This window comes from Bidens hawaiensis, unplaced genomic scaffold, assembly GCF_021521415.1.
Source record: "Bidens hawaiensis isolate Kalapana, Puna unplaced genomic scaffold, B.hawaiensis_p1.1 tig00026173_1, whole genome shotgun sequence".
In the NCBI taxonomy this organism is placed as follows: domain Eukaryota; kingdom Viridiplantae; phylum Streptophyta; class Magnoliopsida; order Asterales; family Asteraceae; genus Bidens; species Bidens hawaiensis.
The window spans coordinates 137,916-158,479 of NW_027494202.1; the positions used below are offsets into that span (position 1 = coordinate 137,916).

The 20,564-nt window shown below is 33.5% G+C and overlaps 1 protein-coding gene across 2 annotated transcripts; it reads right to left on the reverse strand.

The window, feature by feature from the left end:
- Positions 1-1,439: 1,439 nt before the first annotated feature.
- LOC143572914 (ADP,ATP carrier protein 1, mitochondrial-like) lies at positions 1,440-3,862 on the reverse strand. Of its 2 annotated transcripts, none has more exons than XM_077057941.1 (4): positions 3,685-3,862; positions 2,484-2,973; positions 2,027-2,398; positions 1,440-1,946 (listed from the first exon to the last, which is right to left on the reverse strand). In XM_077057941.1, the coding sequence occupies exons 2-4, from the start codon at positions 2,952-2,954 to the stop codon at positions 1,656-1,658; spliced, it is 1,134 nt and encodes a 377-aa protein (XP_076914056.1). In that variant the 5' UTR covers positions 2,955-2,973; positions 3,685-3,862; the 3' UTR covers positions 1,440-1,655. The 2 variants fall into 2 exon arrangements, with proteins under 2 accessions (XP_076914056.1, XP_076914057.1); XM_077057942.1 differs by having other exon boundaries at positions 3,620-3,722.
- Between the last annotated feature and the right edge of the window lie 16,702 nt (positions 3,863-20,564).

Genomic DNA, 20,564 nt, shown 5'->3' on the forward strand with positions numbered 1-20,564 from the left:
ATTGTGCAAAATCCATTGGATTTGAACACTGATATATGATACAGTAAGGAAGCACAGATGAACAAATTGGTAGTTTGAATTCACTAACGCCCTACTACAAATGCCACGAGACCAAGTGTTATGGAGGAGCGTTCACCACCGTCACGTCACATAGGCAGATAGCATTCACTAACTAAATAATACACGTAATTGTTTAACTAACAATAGAATTATTATTAAATGTTTTTTTTATAATAAAAAATAGATTGGTAAATGTGATTGGTTGGAAAACATGTGGCTCCACCTCCCCATGCCTCTCCATCTTGTGAATGCACTAGCGTCCGAAGGGGGCTAATGAGCCTTTGGAGCCCTCTTCTCCGAGGGTTGGTTTGGCGGGGAAATGATGATGTGGAGTGTAGCTACCGCCCATAATATATGGTCTAAGGAAACCGTCAAACTTCAAACTGAATCCGTTCGTCCGAGAGTTGTATTAACAATCCGATTAAAGACACGTGAAGGTTAATTTTGTGACGTGTAGCCTATCCATATTTTGTCATATTTGTAATGTTGTATAAATATGAAGGTAAAGATTTAAACCAGAATCCTGAGTGAAAAAAAAAGGATCATTTGAACGTTATGGGCGTTAGGCACACTCCACATCATCATCATTTCCCTGCCAAACCATTACAAATTACAAGTTGTAATTTACAACCCTTGAAGAGGAGGGCGCCAAAGGCTCATTAGCCCCCTTTGGACGCTAGTGCATTGGCGAGACGGAGGCATGGGGAGGTGGGGCACATGTTTTCTAACCAATCACATTCATCCATCTATATTTTATAATAAAAAATATATAAGTAATGTAATATTGTTAGTTAAACCATTACATTTATTTGAGGATTTAGTTAGTGAATACACCTCCATAAGACTTGGTGCTTCCTTACTAAATCATATAATATATAACAATGTTCAAATCCATAGGATTTTGCACAATAATCTTTTGATTGATGTGAAGTTTTTTAGCACACTAAATATACTTGTCAAACTTCAGTTTGGAAATGTGATACATCAGTTATTCAGTACTTAATTTACGCTAATAAAAATTGCTATTGCGGCTAATAAAACTTAATTGCAATATTTTATAAAGTTTGTTCAATCACTCACAACTCGATAAAGCGCATTTGTTTTAAAATTAAACTTTTCTTACTTCAAATTTCAACAAGTTTATAAACCACAAACTTTAGAATCTGTTAATGTTACAGTGCATACAAATAGTTTAGATCCCTTTGACTGAATCTTCAATCAGTATAAATGGACATTAGTCAAAACTTCTGTTCATCTATTTAAAGCCATTCATCAATTAAAATATTCGTTAAAACAACTTTGTAACAATATCAAAATAGAAAATTTGTTTCAAAATACGAAACGATTAAAAAGCAATAACTAGAAACTAATATGACCTGTAATCCAAAATGGAGCAAGTATTTTATTACCAAGTCTTTCCTGCAAGGGTAAAAACCTCAAAACGCAACACACAAAACAAAATTAAAAGAAAGTACCGCAGGATGATTTTAATCCTACTACACGAATTTAGTCTCAAAACAAATTATCACCATCATCCATATTTTATGGCAAATATCCCAAAATCAAAAACTGTCCTCCCAACACTTACTTAACCGCTACCCGCCTGACCACTTCTTTCCGAAAACAATTAACTGAAGCTGATCGTAACCAGCCAACACACCAGCACCTGCAACCGCCCTCAAAATGTTAGCCGCACCTCCCTTGAACAACGACTTCACACCTTCCTTCTTCACAATCTGACTGAAAGCATCAAAAGTGTTCTTGTACTTAACGGCCTCACCAGACGTCATCATCATTCTTCTACGGACTGTATCGATGGGGTACGATGCAAGACCAGCAGCATTGGTAATCAACCAACCGAGGGCAAAGCTAGCAAAGAAGTTATCCTGTAACATTAACAATATACCAATATCAGTTCATAGACTTAAAACAATTATTTGATATAATAAATTGTTAACCAACGAACCTGCAAGGAACCGGTGAGGAGGATTGGCTTGAGGGAATCGTACATTCCGAAGTACAAACCACGGTAGATGAAGATACCGGCTGCTGAAAGTGGGAACCCACGGTATAACCCAGCAATACCGTCTGAAGCGTATGTCTTCTTGTAGACATCAACAAGTCCATTGAACTGCCTCTCACCACCCTTCTTTGCAGCCTTGGCGTCATTTGCCAAACGGGTTCTAGCATAGTCTAGAGAAAAGACAAACACTAGAGAAGACGCACCAGCCATACCACCGGAAGCAATGTTTCCACCGAAAACCTTCCAGTAAGGGTCCTTGTCCTTCTTGAAGTTAAACAAGCTCTTAAAGTAATCCTTGAAAGCAAAGTTAAGCGCCTGTAATTATCAACAAACACAAAACATCAGCAAATAGTTAAGGAACAACAATCGAAAACAAGCGGTTAAACGTTAGCCAACAAACCTGAGTAGGGAAGTAACGGATGACGTTAGCAGTGTTTCCTCTCCACAAAGACATAACACCTTCATCTTTGATTGTTCTAGAGAAACAATCAGTAATACCCTTGTAAGGTTCAGAAAGACGTCCAGCCTTGATCATCTCATCTTGGTTCTGGATCAAAAGCTTGACACGTTCAATGGGTGCAGCAGCAGTTTTGGAAACAGCAGCGGACACACCACCCATAAGAAAATCAATGGCGAAACCAGTAAGCCCTTTCTCGGATGGTGCTTGAACGAAAACAGGGGAAGCGTTTGCAACCATCAATGATTGGGTCATTGGAGAGCTGAACACTGTGTTTGAGTAGTTTCCGTATGTGTAATGCCTTTGGGTGGGTCTGTTGACAGCAGCACCATACTGAGCTAAAGCGTATTGAGAAAGGTATTGCTGGCTTGCTACCCTCCTTGTAAGAACTGAATACTGGTTTTGCTCGGCCATTGCTCTTCAAACAATCTTCCTGCAAGCGTTTATCATATAAGCATATACACACACGAAAGAATAACAAATACACACACAAATTTAACTTACAAATAGCACAATCTCAGAAACATGAAATGGATAATATAAAGAATAAATCAGTTACATCTTAAACCATTAAAACAAACAAGATGCAAAACAATAAACTACACATTAAATCAAAAACATATTAACAGTTATTAAATGTCAACACAATAAAAACAAATTCTGCTAAAGCAAATAACTAAAAACATATATATTAAAATTTCACTTTCTAATTTTAGACTTTGTGACAAAAGCATGATGATCATAATAAAACTATTACTTAAAATACAAATGTACATAAAACCAATTTAACCACAACCACATAACAAATCATAACACACATCTATTAATCTAGTTAATCATAACAACTTTACAAATCTAACATATAAGTTAGATAATTAGATGTTTATTGTTTTAAATTTTATCAACAAACACAAAACAAACACTAAACTCGTAGATCGGATGAAATAAACACTAAACAGTCACCGATCTACAGTATAACCACAAAATTCTACATCATACAGATCAGATTCAAACTGTACGGATCATAAACAACACCGATCTATAAAAGCAACAGTGAAATGAAATATATGAATACTAACAGATGGTTGAAATTGAATAGAATTGAAACCCTAGAGAAAAGAGAAGACTGAAATGTTATTGTTACCTCTGCGATATGTGCGGAGGCGGGATATAATTATACGATGGAGCCGAGATAGGGTTTTGGGTTGATTGATGGTGTGTGTGCTATATACTGGGGTCTGGTGAGAGCAGGGATCCTGTGTGGTGCGGGTGTAGGGTGTAGGGTGTGAATGCGCGTTTTTTGGATTGGATCTCCAGAGATAAGGAGTGGACGGTTGGAGATTGACTTTTCAATTAGGGTATGCTATTGGTATAGACCAATACACCATCTAGAATTTCTATATATGTTAGAACAATATATGTTTAACCAAATAAAAATCGACTCTCAAATATAGTAGGATATGGGAATGAGAATTTTTTTTACCCTCCATTTCATTTCATTTCCATTAATAAAAAGATCTAACTATAATAGAGAGATAAGCGGACAACAAGTTACGCAGACATCCCCTTTTGAATAGCAAAAATGATTCTACTAAAAATAAAGTTATTGTTCTTCGGCGTCGTTGAGGATTTGGCTTCAATTGGTGTGACGAGATTGTTGATTGTTGTTTGGCTTCGATTTGTGATTTTCGATCGTTGTTATAGCTTGCTCGAGGATTTGGCTCAATCGGCTTGATTTTTTATTGTTGATTTTGACTATTTGACTTGGCTCAATAGGTTTGATTTTTGACTATTTGACTTGGCTCAATCGGTTTGATTTTTGATTTTGACTATTTGATTTGGCTCAATCGGTTTGATTTTTGATTGTTGATTTTGACTATTTGATTTGGCTCGATGGATTTAGTTAATGATTGTGTTGAGTCTTATTGAATCTGATTAAGAGAATGAACATTGTTGGGTCGATCAATGAAGATTTTGATTTGTTTGATTGTTAATTAGTGTTGTTTAGTTATTGGTTTTGGATGTTTTAGTAGTTGGAGAGATGTGTGTTGCTTGTGAATTTTGGGGAGACTTGTTGCTTAACCTTGATGATCGGTGTGTTATGGGGTAACGGTGTTTTGGGTAAATTTAAACATTTCACATATGTAATTTAACACTGTTTTATCACTCCAAATGAAAAGGCTTCAAAATTATGCTTGAAAGTAAAGAAGAGCAAAGCTTCAATTTATAGGTACACATGTGGATATCCATGTTCTCCCTCATGCTTTGGCCTAAAGCTTAATTTATTGACACTTAATTACGTACCAAATGGACATGTGAACTTAGATTTACGCAGTTGTGCCTTCTAAAACGCACGAAGCTTTGCACTACCACATCCATGTGTATATGTATGCGTATGAATATGCGTATGTGTATATGTATGTAATATATAGGTGTAGCGGCGGACCCAATAAAAAATTTCACATGGGACTGTGTCAAAAATTCGTTAAAATCGGTTGAGATTTTCACATATATATCTCTAAAAAAATCACAGGGGTCAAGACCCTTACACTTACAGTGTAGGTCCGATGTATGGGTGTATGTGATATGTATGTGTATGCATGGGATATGTGTCTACATACATTACATTGCATTTCAAAAATGTTAAAAATGAATCACATTACATTTGCATGTGTGAGTGTGACATTGAGAATTTTACACAATGAAAACTTTTATTATGTTACAAATAAATTTCATTACATTTACATAATTTACATAGGAGACTCCCGTGTATCAATTGGGTTATCTCGGATAAACACGAAGAAAACATTTGATTGTGGATTGTACTACTTCGTTTTCGTATGTGACATGTCGAGTATAAACAAGGTAAACCACACACAAAAACAAATATATTAGGAATAATTTGGCACTACATCTTCATTTTCACAGAGACCCCAAATGTACGGGGTCTTTGTAAAAAAACAAGAAGAAAGTGTTTGGTTGTGGATTATTCAACTTTATTATTTTAGGATTTACCTTGCATCAATGGCTAATCCACACATATAAACAAGGATTTCAATATCACATCGGGATTTGAAGCTTCGTGTTCCTAGGATATCTCCTATAAATAAATCGGTATAACTTATACAAATAAATGGCTTATAGACTGCCAATTTCAACGCTTTAATTTGCCCCAAATCAACACTGACAATCGATAACGAAACAAATATGAATCAACATTTTCTTCGGATGGGGGCGGATATGAAAATGAATCAAGTTTAATGTGTATACAGAACAAATGGTAGGGTGGCTTATATAGGATAAAAATAAAGATGGAGTCACCAGTAGACCTTCATCGGTACTTCAGCAATAACACAGTTTGAAACTCCTATGAAAGTTAACAACTTACTAGTGGGTTAGGGTTTTTGAAAAACATACAACTATGTATATATAACCTATTGGTAACCACTATCGGGCAAACCATCATGAATCAAACTTCTGAAAATGCCTGGCAGATATATTAATCGGCCGCTTATCGTCGATGGATCGCTGATAGGCAGTTGACCGTCATTGATCATCTACTGTTCATCGATGGCATATCAAATTAATTCAGATTTTGAAGAATTCGGTCTGTGATTTTCCAATGGTGTTTTCCAACGGATTGCCATCTATCGGTGAAAATCCGACTTTCTTATGGCGTATGAGGTGGCCACAACGACCGTCAATCGGGCAGCTGTTTAAGACAATATTAAACATGTTAAATAGAAAAGTACAATGTATTGTTTTTTAAATTAAAAAAAAATAAGAAATTGAAAGATAGGTCGGACTTCATTGTTTTCTCTTTATTGGTACATAAAATATAAAACTTTATTATAGACATGAGCTATAATTTACAAAATGCTTAAACGAGTCATATTCATGTTTGATACTTGTGTAAAGTGCAACGTCACTAACTGTTTAACAAACTAAGGTTTGTTTTACCAACCCCAGACCACGTCGAGGGAGTCAAAATTTTAGTTCCATTTGTTAAATTTCTTCATAATTTGGAAGTCGTGTTGAATTCTTTATATGCAAGAACTAGATGGAATTCGTCCCAATTCAATTTCATTTTCAGTTTTTATTCGAACGAGTATTTTAATTTAAACTTTAACAAATTCTATAAATAAATTATTATTATCTAAAACAACTGAAAATTTTGGTGACGTCAAGCTTTCGTTGGGCCACTTGACGACACCAGATTGGTCTATGGTATTCTGTTTTTTATTTTGATTTACTTATACTAACGTAACAAAACTAGCCGAGTGGTCAATTTTGTTTTTGTTTTCTATTTTTTTATATCGTAACGAACGTTACGGAAACCAACCGAATTCACATAGACTCACCACATTTTGTTTTAATTTTGGTACCGTAACGACGACGACACCATATTGGTCCATGGTATTCTATTTTTATTTCGATTTACTCATGGTATATCACAACTAATTGAATGCCGACTTTTTTTGTAGTTTTCGTATTGTAGGGAACGTAACCGAAATTGACCGAATTCGCATAGACTCACCACATTTTTTTAATTATGGTCATGTAACGAACGTAACGAAAACCAACAACATGCCAAATTTGTTTTAGTTCTAGTATCATAACGAACGTGACGAAAACCGGCCAAATTTGCATAGACTCGCTGCATCAATGTCCGGAATAGTCAACGTTCGGGTCTTCCCAACGATTGACGCTACATCTTTGGTCCACCTGAATTTATATATATATTTTTTGTTTTTATTTTTGGTTTTTAGTTTTGGTATCATATCGAACGTAAACTGACCGAATTCGCGTCGACTTACCACCTCAACGTCCCGGACCGACAACATATGGTTTATCATTGACTGGGTTTTACCAACCTGCCTGACGCAACACGCAGGGTAAAACACTAGTTATGTTATATATGAAATTTAGATTTCATTTCCGTTGAATCCTATAAAACCCCAAACCAAGCACAGTAAACAATGATTACTACATGTTTTAGCCCTTATATATCTTTTTAGAGTGATTTAACCTAAATTTATGGAGACCGTTCAGTGTTAAATGATGTGCCATTCTTCCAATTAGTTTACCACTTCCATACGCGTGTATGTCTATGCGCAACATATTACTTTCACAAATCCCAATATCTAGGTAAAAAATGTCTGACGTCGGAGTTTGTATGCGACGTGTATAAACCTATACGCGACGTGTATATAAAGTATGAAAATAAGATTTGGGTGTGAGTAACAGGACCCTATCGTCATGGTTGATGTAAATTGAAGGTAAGAATAACATTTTATAGAATGAATATTTTCAACATGAAGATGTTCTTTTTCTTATAATAATAATAATAATAATAATAATAATAATAAAGAAAAAGAGCTCATAAGAGAAACATGGCTTAATATTTGGAGGCAAAGTGACAGTTTTAGGAAAACACCAAACCATGTTTTCGTAGTTCCCATAGCCTAGTAAGATAAGGCATTGGAAGATAAGCCATTGGTCCACTTGATTTTGTCCGATGTCATCATTCTAAGGCTCTTTTCCTAAGTTTTTCAGGTATTTACTATTTAGCAATGCCAAAAATCACATTTAGATAAAGAAAAAAATGCCCTGACCACTGTCACTTAACATATGAGATGACATTTTCTATATTTTTTGAACTATCTTTATTGCGGTATTCTTTGCCACTAATTTCATGCTTTTAATTCCAACAAGACAATAATATTCTTTTTATTTATTACAACATGAACTTATATACTTTTGTCAACACAAATTATAGAAAACTAATTGTCTAGCTTTTAAAGATTACCAATGGTTGAGCCGTTGAGGTGTGTTTCATGTGACTTGGTCTTCTAATAGGCCAACAACCTATAGCCCTTCAAGGTTGCCAACAGTGTGAACTTGCTACCTCTCAATTATAAATGTTCCAAGTCAACTAGTGATGTAGGGAGGTTCCATTTTATTGATTTTTACTTAAAACCTAGACGATGGAATTGAGAAGAAAGATTACCGATTAATCAAGCACTCCTTAAAACTTGCGGTTAGCAAGATCCAAACTTCTAATGCACCTGATTAGTCGAGCTCATGAATCAAACCGTCGTGGACAACACAGACAGTTGTGACCCTTTTAAGTTTTAACCAAACAAATCTAAACCCTTTATCCAAGCCCCCATATATTAATTTTGAATTTTGTTTACAAAATTGGTGCATTAGGTATAGTACATGATGCTTTAGAGATAGTATATTTGGCTTTAAAGTTTGTACCTGGAGCATCATTTGTGGTTGATGCACTTGTTCTTATCTTTACACGTGTTAGAGTAGGTGGCGTTTTTTACCACCTCCTCCTTACGCCGTATGGTGACAACTTCTACCACTTCCACATAAATAGAACTAATGATTCCTTTTCTTGCAGTGTGTTAGAATTTCTGAATTTACAACCCACTCTCATTTGAATTTACCATGGTGATTGACTAACAAAAGACAGAGTGTGATTGCATTTTATATACTACATCAGAATTATTTAATTTGGATGTGTATTCATTCAAAAACACACATATTGGGTTCATTCTACCTCCTAATTTGTTTATGCTATAAATAGGTCTTTAAATTATGAGAATTTTTGTTAATGTTAACTTATTAACACGTAAACATTTTATTGTTTCAGAAAATACAACCATCTGATGTTAACAAATGTTTAAGACGTTAAGGATGCAGTCAACAGGGTGGTTTTCTCTTTTTGGCTCAGCCAGGTTTGTTTTAGTTTATCAAATGTCATACTGAAATGCTCTCTTACTCATATATATTACTAGTATTGAAGTTTGTGTATTATTGTAAAGGCAATATATATTTTAAGACTATTATCCACTAAGTTGTGCCTTTTTCTTATATTTACTACTGTTATCCATTATGTTTGGTGCAATTTAAAGTGTATTTATGCCTTATTTGTCTTAACAAAATGTGCAGGTATCACATTCATAGCTCAAGATGCAAGTAGAAAAAGGTAACAACTTTAGTGCAACACCTATTATTGGGTAATGGTTTATAACAGTTAACATGTATTAGCGGAACCAATTGCAATTGTTTTTTGACCTAATTTAATTTGCATTTCAACAGCAAGGTGAGCGTCTCCTGAACAAGTAGCTGTGTTATAAATGGAAGGTCGACAACGATTGATGGAGGTGATGACAGAAGGCGGCGGAGGCACGGTAATTATGTAGACGAAGAACATAGTTGTCCCTCTTTTTTAGCTCGACGTAGCTCCTTTTTAGCTGCATATAGTGCACATAAAATGTTAAAAAGGTACCGAATGATTTGGCTATCATGCAATCATGCATTGTACAGTTAGCATAACATTACAATAGTTTCATTTTTTTCATAGCATGAACTAATTAATGAAAGAATATTAATTTAGTGTCAGTAAGGTTGCATATGAAGTTGTGAATAAAATAGGGAAGAAATATTGAGTGATGTGTTGTTGTTAAAGGGACCGTTGGGGTCCTCTTACAGCTCAATGGTTTAATTTGAGTTGATGTCAAGTTGAGAAAGAAAGATTCTTTTGGAATTGTTGCTCCTGTTGGTGTTTTATTTACTTAATTCACAATTAGTGTTTTATATACCTCACAAACATTACTGTTATACTAACATGTTAAACAATAGTGTTACATACAGTTAAATGGAGTCGGACCTGATACGCCTACATGACATCAAACCCGCTCAAAATCGCAGCTCATACGAATAAGGATTCCAAAAAGAACTCTTCTATCTTTTTATTGACTGTCGTGTAAGTTGTACATTAAGATCAGCAAATGCCACAAAAGAAAATGGCATCTTTGTTGATACTTTAGAGTTTAAACTTTCTTGAAAAACTGTATATACACTATTAAAATAAAATAACAGCATGCATTAATATGACTAGATTACAACATCTACGTATATGTTTTCTAACATATAATACTTATTTACTCGGTGCAGGGGGATGCAATCGAAGTCATTGCAGACTTGAGTCAACAGGAACACTTCAATGAAATACTAATAGTGCAACAATGCAATGTCGTAACGAACTACCTTAATTATAACCCAAGAAGGTCGTTGGGTGGCTACATGAGAGATACTCCTTTATAACAATGGTAATCTTCAGCATTTAAGGATATTAGATTGGAAACCACCACAAGTTCGGGTGATGATGGTGGTGCTGGACCTTCAGTGAGTGGATGTGGAGATTTGGAAACCCTTTATTTTGATCCCTTTATTCCCAAATAGAGGTCATGGTATTGTAAACATAAGTTATCATTCAATTTGTTTTGGAGACCGTTTAATAAAGTTCAAAGTTTTGGTGCTTAGACTCACGTTTGTTATCCTTTTGTGTGGTTGGTTAGTCTTTCGTATACGATTGTTAGATATTTCCATAAGCGGCTGAACTTCGGCTATGTTGCGGGGGGTCGAATTACTAGTTTATTTCCATAAGCGGCTGAACTTCGGCTATGTTTCACAACCCCCCGCAATGCGGGGGGTCGAATTACTAGTTTATAGATTAAACTTTAACTTGGTGACCAAAACATTACTATAATATAATCATATTACAAATAGAAAACTAAACCAACTTGTCAACTTAGGTCATTCCATATTCACCGACTTGTGAATACGGTCCGGAATTACCAACAAACTGAGTGTAGATGCAAAACGTATCGAACCAATTCACCCATGGTCTTCGTACCCGTAAAGATGCAAGTAAATAACCAGGGGTTATGGAGTTAATACCACGGAGGTTGCCATAAAGACTTCGTATGTGTTCGTTAGGCCATGGGGTATACTCTAACCCACACATAGGTTAAAGTGACATGACACTTTAAATATGGATTAAACCACTCCCCACTTGTGTTAAGTGTGTTAAAATGGCTCATTGGGTTATGCTTTTAACGGGTTAAAAGGAACAATATGCATTAATTACTAACTGATTTGTCATATTAATTATGTGTTAAATGGGAGTTAAACCATTTCCTTTGAATGACATAGAGTGAAAGAGAAAAAATGAGTGATGTGGAGTTTATGTGAAATTAAGAAGGGTTAGAGTATACCCCATGGCCTTATTATTTTCCTAGTAAAATTGTTCTCCGACCTTTAATTTAATGCCCATTAAGTTTATGGTGTCACGTGGTTATTATGCATCATGTCATGATAACGAGTTGTATATTGTGTTCTCATCCAATCGTACTTATATATTAGTTATGTCTCTTCCTTAGCCGTTATAATCTAATCAAAATACATAAGTCCGCCTCCATGGAATGGTTACACCATTCCCATAACTCATTATCAGAACCCGTCTCTACGGTTTTCTTACCTTACAAACGTTGTAATCTTTTCTTTTGATGTATTACTGAAAACAATATTAATTTTGATTACATGTTAAGGGATTGTTTGGTAGTCTCTTAATGATTCCATTAAGAGACTACATCTGAATCGGTCAAAGGTAGAGTGTGTTCAGTTACAACTTTTAATGACTCATGGGGCTTTTTAATAATAAGTTTCAGACACACGCAATATGATTCAGAAGCCATCTCTTAAGTCTTAACCAAACTGAGCTCTTATGATTCAACACTAAATTACTAAACGACCCTTAAATGTATTAAGCTGGTTTTTGGTTAATAATGAAAAATATCCTAGGGGTAGGGTAACAAGCAGTATCGTATAGTTGTTTGTTTGGATTACTCTGTTTTTATATTATTTTTGTATTATTAGTTAAATTGAATGAAATATTTATATATTTATAGAGCATAAATTACTATCTAGTAACTTATTTTCGAAGTTTAAATTAAAGAGAAAATAATAGCTTAATTATAGTAACCAAGTTTTATATTTGTCTTTGTTTAACTTCCCAACTTGATAAAGTATGAACATTACATGATTAATAAGTTATGCAATTTGATAGAGTGGATAATGAATCAATAGAAGTACTTGTAACAGTTTTTCTGTACTTAACTCGTTTAGCTTCTTGCTAGTCGTGATCTATTCTTTTCCCCTTTTATATACCTATGCCGTATTTAAAAAAGGCTATACAAAAATAAAATATTTATGAAAATTTATATTTATTTAATGATTTTTATTAACCAAACCACTTGATATGCTTGAAGCGTGAAGAGTGAACACAACTTTTTTCATTGCACTTTTTACAACCATTTTAGCGTTACTTATTGGGCTGTATCTTCAAAGATCTTCCGATAAATAACAAGGGCCACTGATCCACAATTCCACATCGGCTTTCGCCATTTACAGGCCCAGAAATGGATAATGAAAAGGTTGGGACTTGGGAGTTGGGACAATAGAGAATCAGTTGGGCTCAAATGGCCCAATTTTAAGGTTTAATGATTTTTAAAAGAGAGGTAAATTTCTAACCATTCTATATTTTTGATGAGTTTTGATTTTAACCCAAGATGTGAAATTGATAGAAATGTTGATGATTGAAATTAGTAAGAATCAATGGATTTCATACAGGTTCAAAGATTAATATCATGGGACTTTTGTGTTTGGGCTTATAAGAATAAAAAGCTAACTTTTGGAAAAAAAAGAAGGTTTATGTTTATAGGATATAAGGATGTGAATCACCATAAATGATCTTTATAACGTGTTAGTTCAAAGATGATGATTTATATCCTAAAGAGTTGTTTTTTTCCCATAAAATGGTGTTTTAATCTAAATGATAAATGAAAGGATGAGCCACAATCACTCATTGATGTCTTTGATACCAATGATTTGACTTAATAATGAAACCGATGATTTTAGCAAGATTTTTTTTATTTTTTATTTATATATTTATTTATTTTTTTTGGTGTGTGTGTGGGGGGGGGGGGGGTGTTGTTAATCGATAAATGCCAAAATAATCTATTGGCAAGTCTATTTGACTCAACATGATTTTTAAAGATCAAATGCATCTATTTAGATGTGTTTGAAGTGTTAGAAGTAACTAAAAGTAAGTATGCAAGTTTTAGTTGGACTAGCTCAAATGGATTAAACTAAGGATCAAGGGTCAAAATATTTTATGAGCATTAAAATATGATCAAATGAATTACAATACTTATACAATTAAGTATGATTAGAGTTTGTATAGATGTCAAAGTAGTGAAATTGTCAAAAGAAAGTTTAATATATAACGTGCTCGTAAGACACTAATGAGTAAGTTGACTTTTAGGGGGTTAACAAATGTGAGTACAAACTATTTATTTAGAACTTTATTTGAGTTAAATAACCATTTAAAGTGATATAAATCATAATAATGGTAATATAATGTGATCATGCCTACTTTATAATTAACTGTTTTAAATGATATGAGTGCTATCAAAGCTACAACTCAGACAACAACGTTAACTTTAGTATGCACATCTGATTAAGCGCGTGTTAGTACATGATTGTTATGGTGGTATGGTTGACACTAAAGCAAGGACTATATGGTTGAAGACTAGCATCCCGACGTAAGTTTTTGTTACGTGTGCAGTCGTTTAAGTTGTTTATGGGTTATGTACTTGTTTTGAACAAGATGTATGACATGATTTAGACGATTTTGATGCACATGAGTGCAATTTGAAGTTTAAGAACTATTATACAAATGAGTAATCGAGTTGTGGAAACCCCCAGGTTTAGGGCTTTTTTATCATTACTGGGCATACCATATCCAACATATTATTAAAAATATGGGTGTTGTAGTTTGGTTGACATTTATCTATATTTATTAATTATACATTTTTTTTTGTTAACCGTAGAATTTAACTGGCTAGTTATTTCAAGAGACATATGCTGAAACAAGATCAACACAAATACTAATACGAACTCTCATCAACCTCCTAGCTGTTGGCCCAGACGTATCAAACAATTATATCAAACTAACTTTTCAAACAAACGAACACGATATATTGGGGTGACAACCCTCGACTCTTTTCCTATAACAAACGAACATAACAAACGAACTTCACGAACTTATCAAACGTACATGGAGATGAGACTCCTTGACTCTTTCTTGTCTCTCTCTCTCAACTCTCACAAAAACAGCTAATAATCTAGACCCCAATTTATAGACTTGTTAAGCTTGCTCTCCAAGACATACCTTCCTAAACCTAATACAATTCAAATAACTAAATTATAACTTAACAAAATAAACCTTTAACTTTACTAATAATTCAATATTAATCCTTCATTCACCCCCTTAATCTTGAATTGTACCACCAAGGTCTTGAATTCCCAATAACGCTCTCAACTCTTTAATTTTAATCATTGGTTCATCTTTACCCTTTCTTTTCAGTTGTTTGTAACAAACTTGTTTAACAAGTTCTTCACAGCATCATTCAAACCATCCTCATTGATCTCACATACCACTTCATTCTCTACGTTCTTCTTTCTTACTTTTCTTTTCTTTATTTGCTCATCAAAACTTGCAGATGGGCTATTCATTCCTTCTTTAGCAGACCCTGCTAGGCCTTTCATTCTGACAATTCTTCTCAAACTTTCATTCGGTTCTGACCTTTCATCAACAAATGCTCGATTGTTGACTTTCACACAAACTTCTAAAACTGCAGACCAGTTAGTTACATCATTCATTTCATTCAATTCCATAACCTTTCTCTCATCATCATCACTAGCAGATTTCTTGTTTTCTTTATGCTCACTTATCTTATCAATTTTCCCATCTTTAAGGTTGTTTGAGTCATGAAAACATACCTTAAAATTCTCCATCTTCTCTTTTTCTGAAGAAATTCTTTCTTTTTCTTCATTCAACCTTTCTTTACCTTCACTTCTCAAAACAGCTTGCAAAGCTTCTTCTATCTCTGTAGCTTCCAGAGCATCTTTCTTACATGCTTGTTCTTCTTGAACAATAGCATCTAGTCTTTCCTTCTCAACGATCTTATCCAATCTTTCTTTCTCAGCGGCTTCTTTAGCTACCTTTACCTCTTCTTCCTTTCGTACATAATCAATTCCTAGAAATCGAATCTTCAAAGCACACCATACTTCCTCAGCATTCATGAGTATGCCAACTTGTACCAATATGTCTTCCGGTAGGGTTTGACATATGAACCCTAACGCTGTATACATCTTCCTTTCATCTACAGTCACGCCGCCTGTAGGTTCAATAACGTCCCAAAAACCATATTCTTTCAGAAATTCCTCCATCTTGATCGACCATACTTTGTAGTTCGATTTCGTCAATATTGGAAGTCCTCCAATCATCATCTTGTCTTTCCTATATTTACTTTCTTTCTATTTTGCTTTTCAATTGGAATTGATTCCTGATCCCGAAACCAATCTCCAATAAATAAAAAACACCACAAACTTTTTTTCTTAATACTCAAAACCACACATATAATTACCCCTTGCTTCTTCACAAATCCAAACTCGATCACGGCTTTCACAGCCCTCTTTTTCACCAACAAAAGCCATTGCACTTGAACTCAAAATAAACTTACTATTTTATTTTTTCCTATACCAATCAAGAAACTGATTACCTTTTATATTTGTTTTCTAACCTCAATTATGTGCTCACAAAGCCACAAATTAAATCCACTCAACCAAACAATTTGGTTAATGCTAAAACCGATGCAACATACATATATATTTGCAGCTCGGATAATAATAATAATAACAATACTACACCTTTTTAATATATATGGTGCTCCACAAACCTCAAAATACTAAAACCCTTTTTTCTTCTTTCTTCTATCACGAACAACCGAACAAATTTAATAACAAAACCTATTAGCCGAACAAACTAAAATAATACGAAACTTTTCGTGAATACGAGTCGTAGATCTGATACCAATTGTTGGCCCAGACGTATCAAACAATTATATCAAACTAACTTATCAAACAAACGAACACGATATATTGGGGTGACAACCCTCTACTCTTTTCGTATAATCAAACGAACTTCACGAGCTTATCAAAAGTACATGGAAATGAGACTCCTTGACTCTTTCTTGTCTCTCTCTCAACTCTCATAAAAACAGCTAATAATCTAGACCCCAATTTATAGACTTATTAAGCTTGCTCTCCAAGACATATCTTTCTTAAACCTAATACAATTCAAATAACTAAATTATAACTTAACAAAATAAACCTTTAACTTTACTAATAATTTAATATTAATCCTTCACTAGCTATATAGATTGTCTTTGTCACATTTATTTGTTTCACATAAATCACTTTAGATTTGTAAAATTTTTTATTATGTGATTATTATATATTTTCGTTTTAAAAAATATCAAATAAACTTATATCACTATTTCAATAAAAATCAAAATTATGAATTTGATGAACAATCTATTGATGAATGAATATGTAAACAGTCGGTTATATGTTAGAATATCACTTTAATTTCGGTGTTGATCTGGTTTTCGATAGTCTTTCGGCGACCCTTGGCTAAATACTATCAATAAATTCTTTACCCACATCATGTTTCTCCAAATATCACTAACGATGCCTACTTAATTAATTTCACTGACAAATTTTCAACAAATGTTTACATTTCTGGATACTCTTCGTTTTGTAGGGAGAAAACCTAAAGTTTTGTCATTTGTGTGCGTTCATGTGGAAGAACAAACTAAGTAGGTCTTGTAGACTCTTTGTACACAACATATTAAAGTTGGTTTCTTGAAACGAGAAGACCATTAGATACTTAGAAAAACCATTTTATTTATTGATAAATAAATGTATCAATCACTATATATTATGAGAACGATAGTTAATAATCAAAGCAACTTGCGTGCTACCTGGTATGCTTTAAATGTCATACCTAATTTCGAATTAAAGCTAGCAAATGCTGTGTGACTATCAAACATTGCTTCAAAAATTGCATGAAATTTTGCACCCTATAACTAAATGAATTAATGATATGCTTCACCAAGAAATATGGTTCGTATATATGCATGCATTTACGACTTTTGAGTCTTGGATTTAATTTTTTTACATTTAAAACTGATGTGTTATTGGTGCCACAACACACTGAATTAGTTTTTCAATTAAATTCATATTAATCATTGTTTTCTTTTCATAGATGTAAAACAAAACCCAAAAATATATCTCAAAATGAGCGTGCCTACATAATTTCCTATGTGAAGTTTTTTATTTAAATTATTAATTTATTCTTTTGAAGTACAAGGGATTACGTAGGAGTACTCGAGAGTACCCTAAGACTATATTTGTATTCCATCTCATTTTCACCTTAATCTACCCGAATTTGTGACAATACACAAGTATCATAAACCGTTTTTTTGATTAAAAATTACTTATACATTAAAATTAAACACTAATAGATATAAACTTCCAGTAAAAATAAAAATAAATATTACAAGTTTCAAACTAAGAATAAAACACAAAAAAATAAAGAACACAAATAAATAAAATACTACCGGTGGAGAATATATCATCGTGATCGTCGGGTAGAATACATAAGTTTAGATTCATCTTGTAAAACCAAATTAATAGAGAAATAAAGGGAGCAAATTTGATTGTAGATTAGTATGTAGAGAAATAGTAGAGTATAAATGTATTTAAAATGAAGAAAAAAAAATGCAACGGTGTAATAGTTGTTGAAAGGCTAAATTTGCTTTGCATTCATCGGGTAATATAACCCGTAGGTCTAACCCAAATTCATGAAAACAGAAAACAACAACGATGTACCCAGAATACCTGTGATACCTGATTGGGTTCACCTGTGACCACCCCCGCCTCCCTGAGAATCCTGTTAAATTCAAGAAAAAAATGTGAACGCAAAACTCTTTTCCCATTAATTTAGCCCAGGAGACATACGTTTTCGTATGCGGAGTTTGCTCTACAACACATGTTTGTTTTCTTGTTTTTTTGCTTTGTTTGCTTTTGTTCACTTGTTTTGAAAACAAAAGTTGTTGGAAACAAGGTCAAGGGGAAGCACAAAAAGGGAAAAGTTGTATTACAGATTTAGGTTGTACAAATCTCAAGGACACACGTGATTATTGGGTCGCTTGTACTTGTGTTTATGGTCTTGAGATATGTGTTCAAAATCTCATGTGCCCAAAGGACTTACCTAATTTATTTAATATTCTTGTAATGCTATTCTTTCATGGCTTCAATCCCCATGATTGTTAAAACAATATAGTGAAGTTTGTGTTATGCAAATATGGTTAATATGCAATATAGCTTACCTATGTGTTGTTAGGTATTAATCAGAGTTGGTACGTAGCGGGAACACAAACTCACTCATCCACAAATGAAAACAAAAATAAACACCATGAGAATTTACGTCGTTCGATTAAAGTGACCTATGTCCATGGACTGCAACTAGTGTTTTCTTATAATATTATTGCTCAGTACTGTACAAGATTACAATTAACAATTACAAGGGATATATATAACCAAGGACTAAGGTTTATAACTTGGTGGCTAGCTAAGAAACTAAATATGAGCCAAATAATCAAATACTAAAACCGGCCCCAATAGCCCTTTTGTCACCCGAACTAATCCAAGCTAAAGGTTTCACCAATACTAACATATGTGTACCTTACCATATGTATATCCTTAAAATGCACATGCCCATGGTCTTTTCCTTGTACGGTAAAACATATATACTGTATATTCAATAAGGTATGCTTGACATTGCTCGTCAATAACTTTTACAAGCTTTTGTAGGTTGTGGTTTATTGAAGGTGTGATTGGCACAATTAATTATAGAACTTAACTTTAACATTTTAAACTTCTGGTTTCATTAAATAAGTTCTAATGGAACAATAGTTTATTTCGATGACAGAGTTTAAACATACATTTTAGTAGGACACATGCATCACATCTCAAGTTACAGCTTTTAGTGGCAAATAATTTTTGCAACAAAAATCACATCAAATTAAATGCGACTAGCATGTTAATTTTGATTAATTAATTAAATTCTTATGTGAAGGTGAACATACGTATGCAAAAGATTAATTGTATGTTGATCTTTCTAATTGTTATAAAGACATTATATTCTTGGTATCCATGAAAGATGTTACTAATCAAATTAATGAAAGAATGGTTTAAGTGAAAGTCAAACAAGAGTTTTAACACTTACGTGTATGAGATTGCATGAAAGTTTGTAACTTTCGCTTGAAGGGTTAAGAGAAGGTGTGATAGTTTCGGGTCATTATGTTTTTAGTGAAACTTAGCCATCTCACGAGCCATGACCTCATTTGTAAATATGGACATATGTACACAACTGGCATCCCAATGTTTTGTTCATGTCCATATTTTTAGATTGTCCTTATATTTAGATTCAATACTTGAAATGTACGAGATGATATGTCATGTTTGAATTTGTTTATTGCTATTGAATGAAATTTCAGGTTTAGAACTATGTATGTGAATGTGTAAATCCAATCGTGAAAATCCTTTGGTTACGGGTTTTTCATATAAGAATAGAGTAGGCGTTGTTCGGGGATAATTGATTTGAGTTCTTCATTTACTTGAAAGCTGAAAACTATGTGCTTTAATTCATTTTAATGTAATAATCCGGTAAAATAACAATAAATGTACTTTAAAAACATTAATTAATTTATTTTTTTAGTTCTCTTATAATAAGTTAAATAAATGTTTACAAAAAGTTTGTTTTGGTATTAAACAACAATTTCATTTTGGTTAAAAAGTATTTTGATGATGAAAATAAATTAAAATGTCACATTTGAAAGCCCTAACATTTTGCATTCATTGAATAGTATCAATCCCTTCTTTATGTCACATGTCAAGTGTCGAGACCCAACCCCTGTTTGTCCTTCTCGCAGACTTTTGATGTTTTTTTAAAAAGCTACCCATCAATGATCAAATACATAAATAAAACCCAACCACTAAGCATGTCAAGCTCAATGTCAACCCATAGTCCCATACCACAACCGTAAAAAGACACATACTTATTCACTACCTAACAAATACTCTAACAAATACTCCGCCGATCGAATATGAACTACAAATAGTTCTTGATCTCTCATCACAATCGTTTTAAGAGTTTTAATCGGTGAATTTGGTTTTTTACTACAAAAATAGAAA

Bases quoted from the DNA above. Each gene is read 5' to 3' on its own strand.
- LOC143572914 (XM_077057941.1), bottom strand. From the start codon at position 2,954: ATGGCCGAGCAAAACCAGTATTCAGTTCTTACAAGGAGGGTAGCAAGC. The intron at 2,399-2,483 runs GTTTGTTGGCTA...TGATAATTACAG, and splicing joins TCCGTTACTTCCCTACTCAG to GCGCTTAACTTTGCTTTCAA. The intron at 1,947-2,026 runs GTTCGTTGGTTA...TTAATGTTACAG, and splicing joins TCCTCACCGGTTCCTTGCAG to GATAACTTCTTTGCTAGCTT.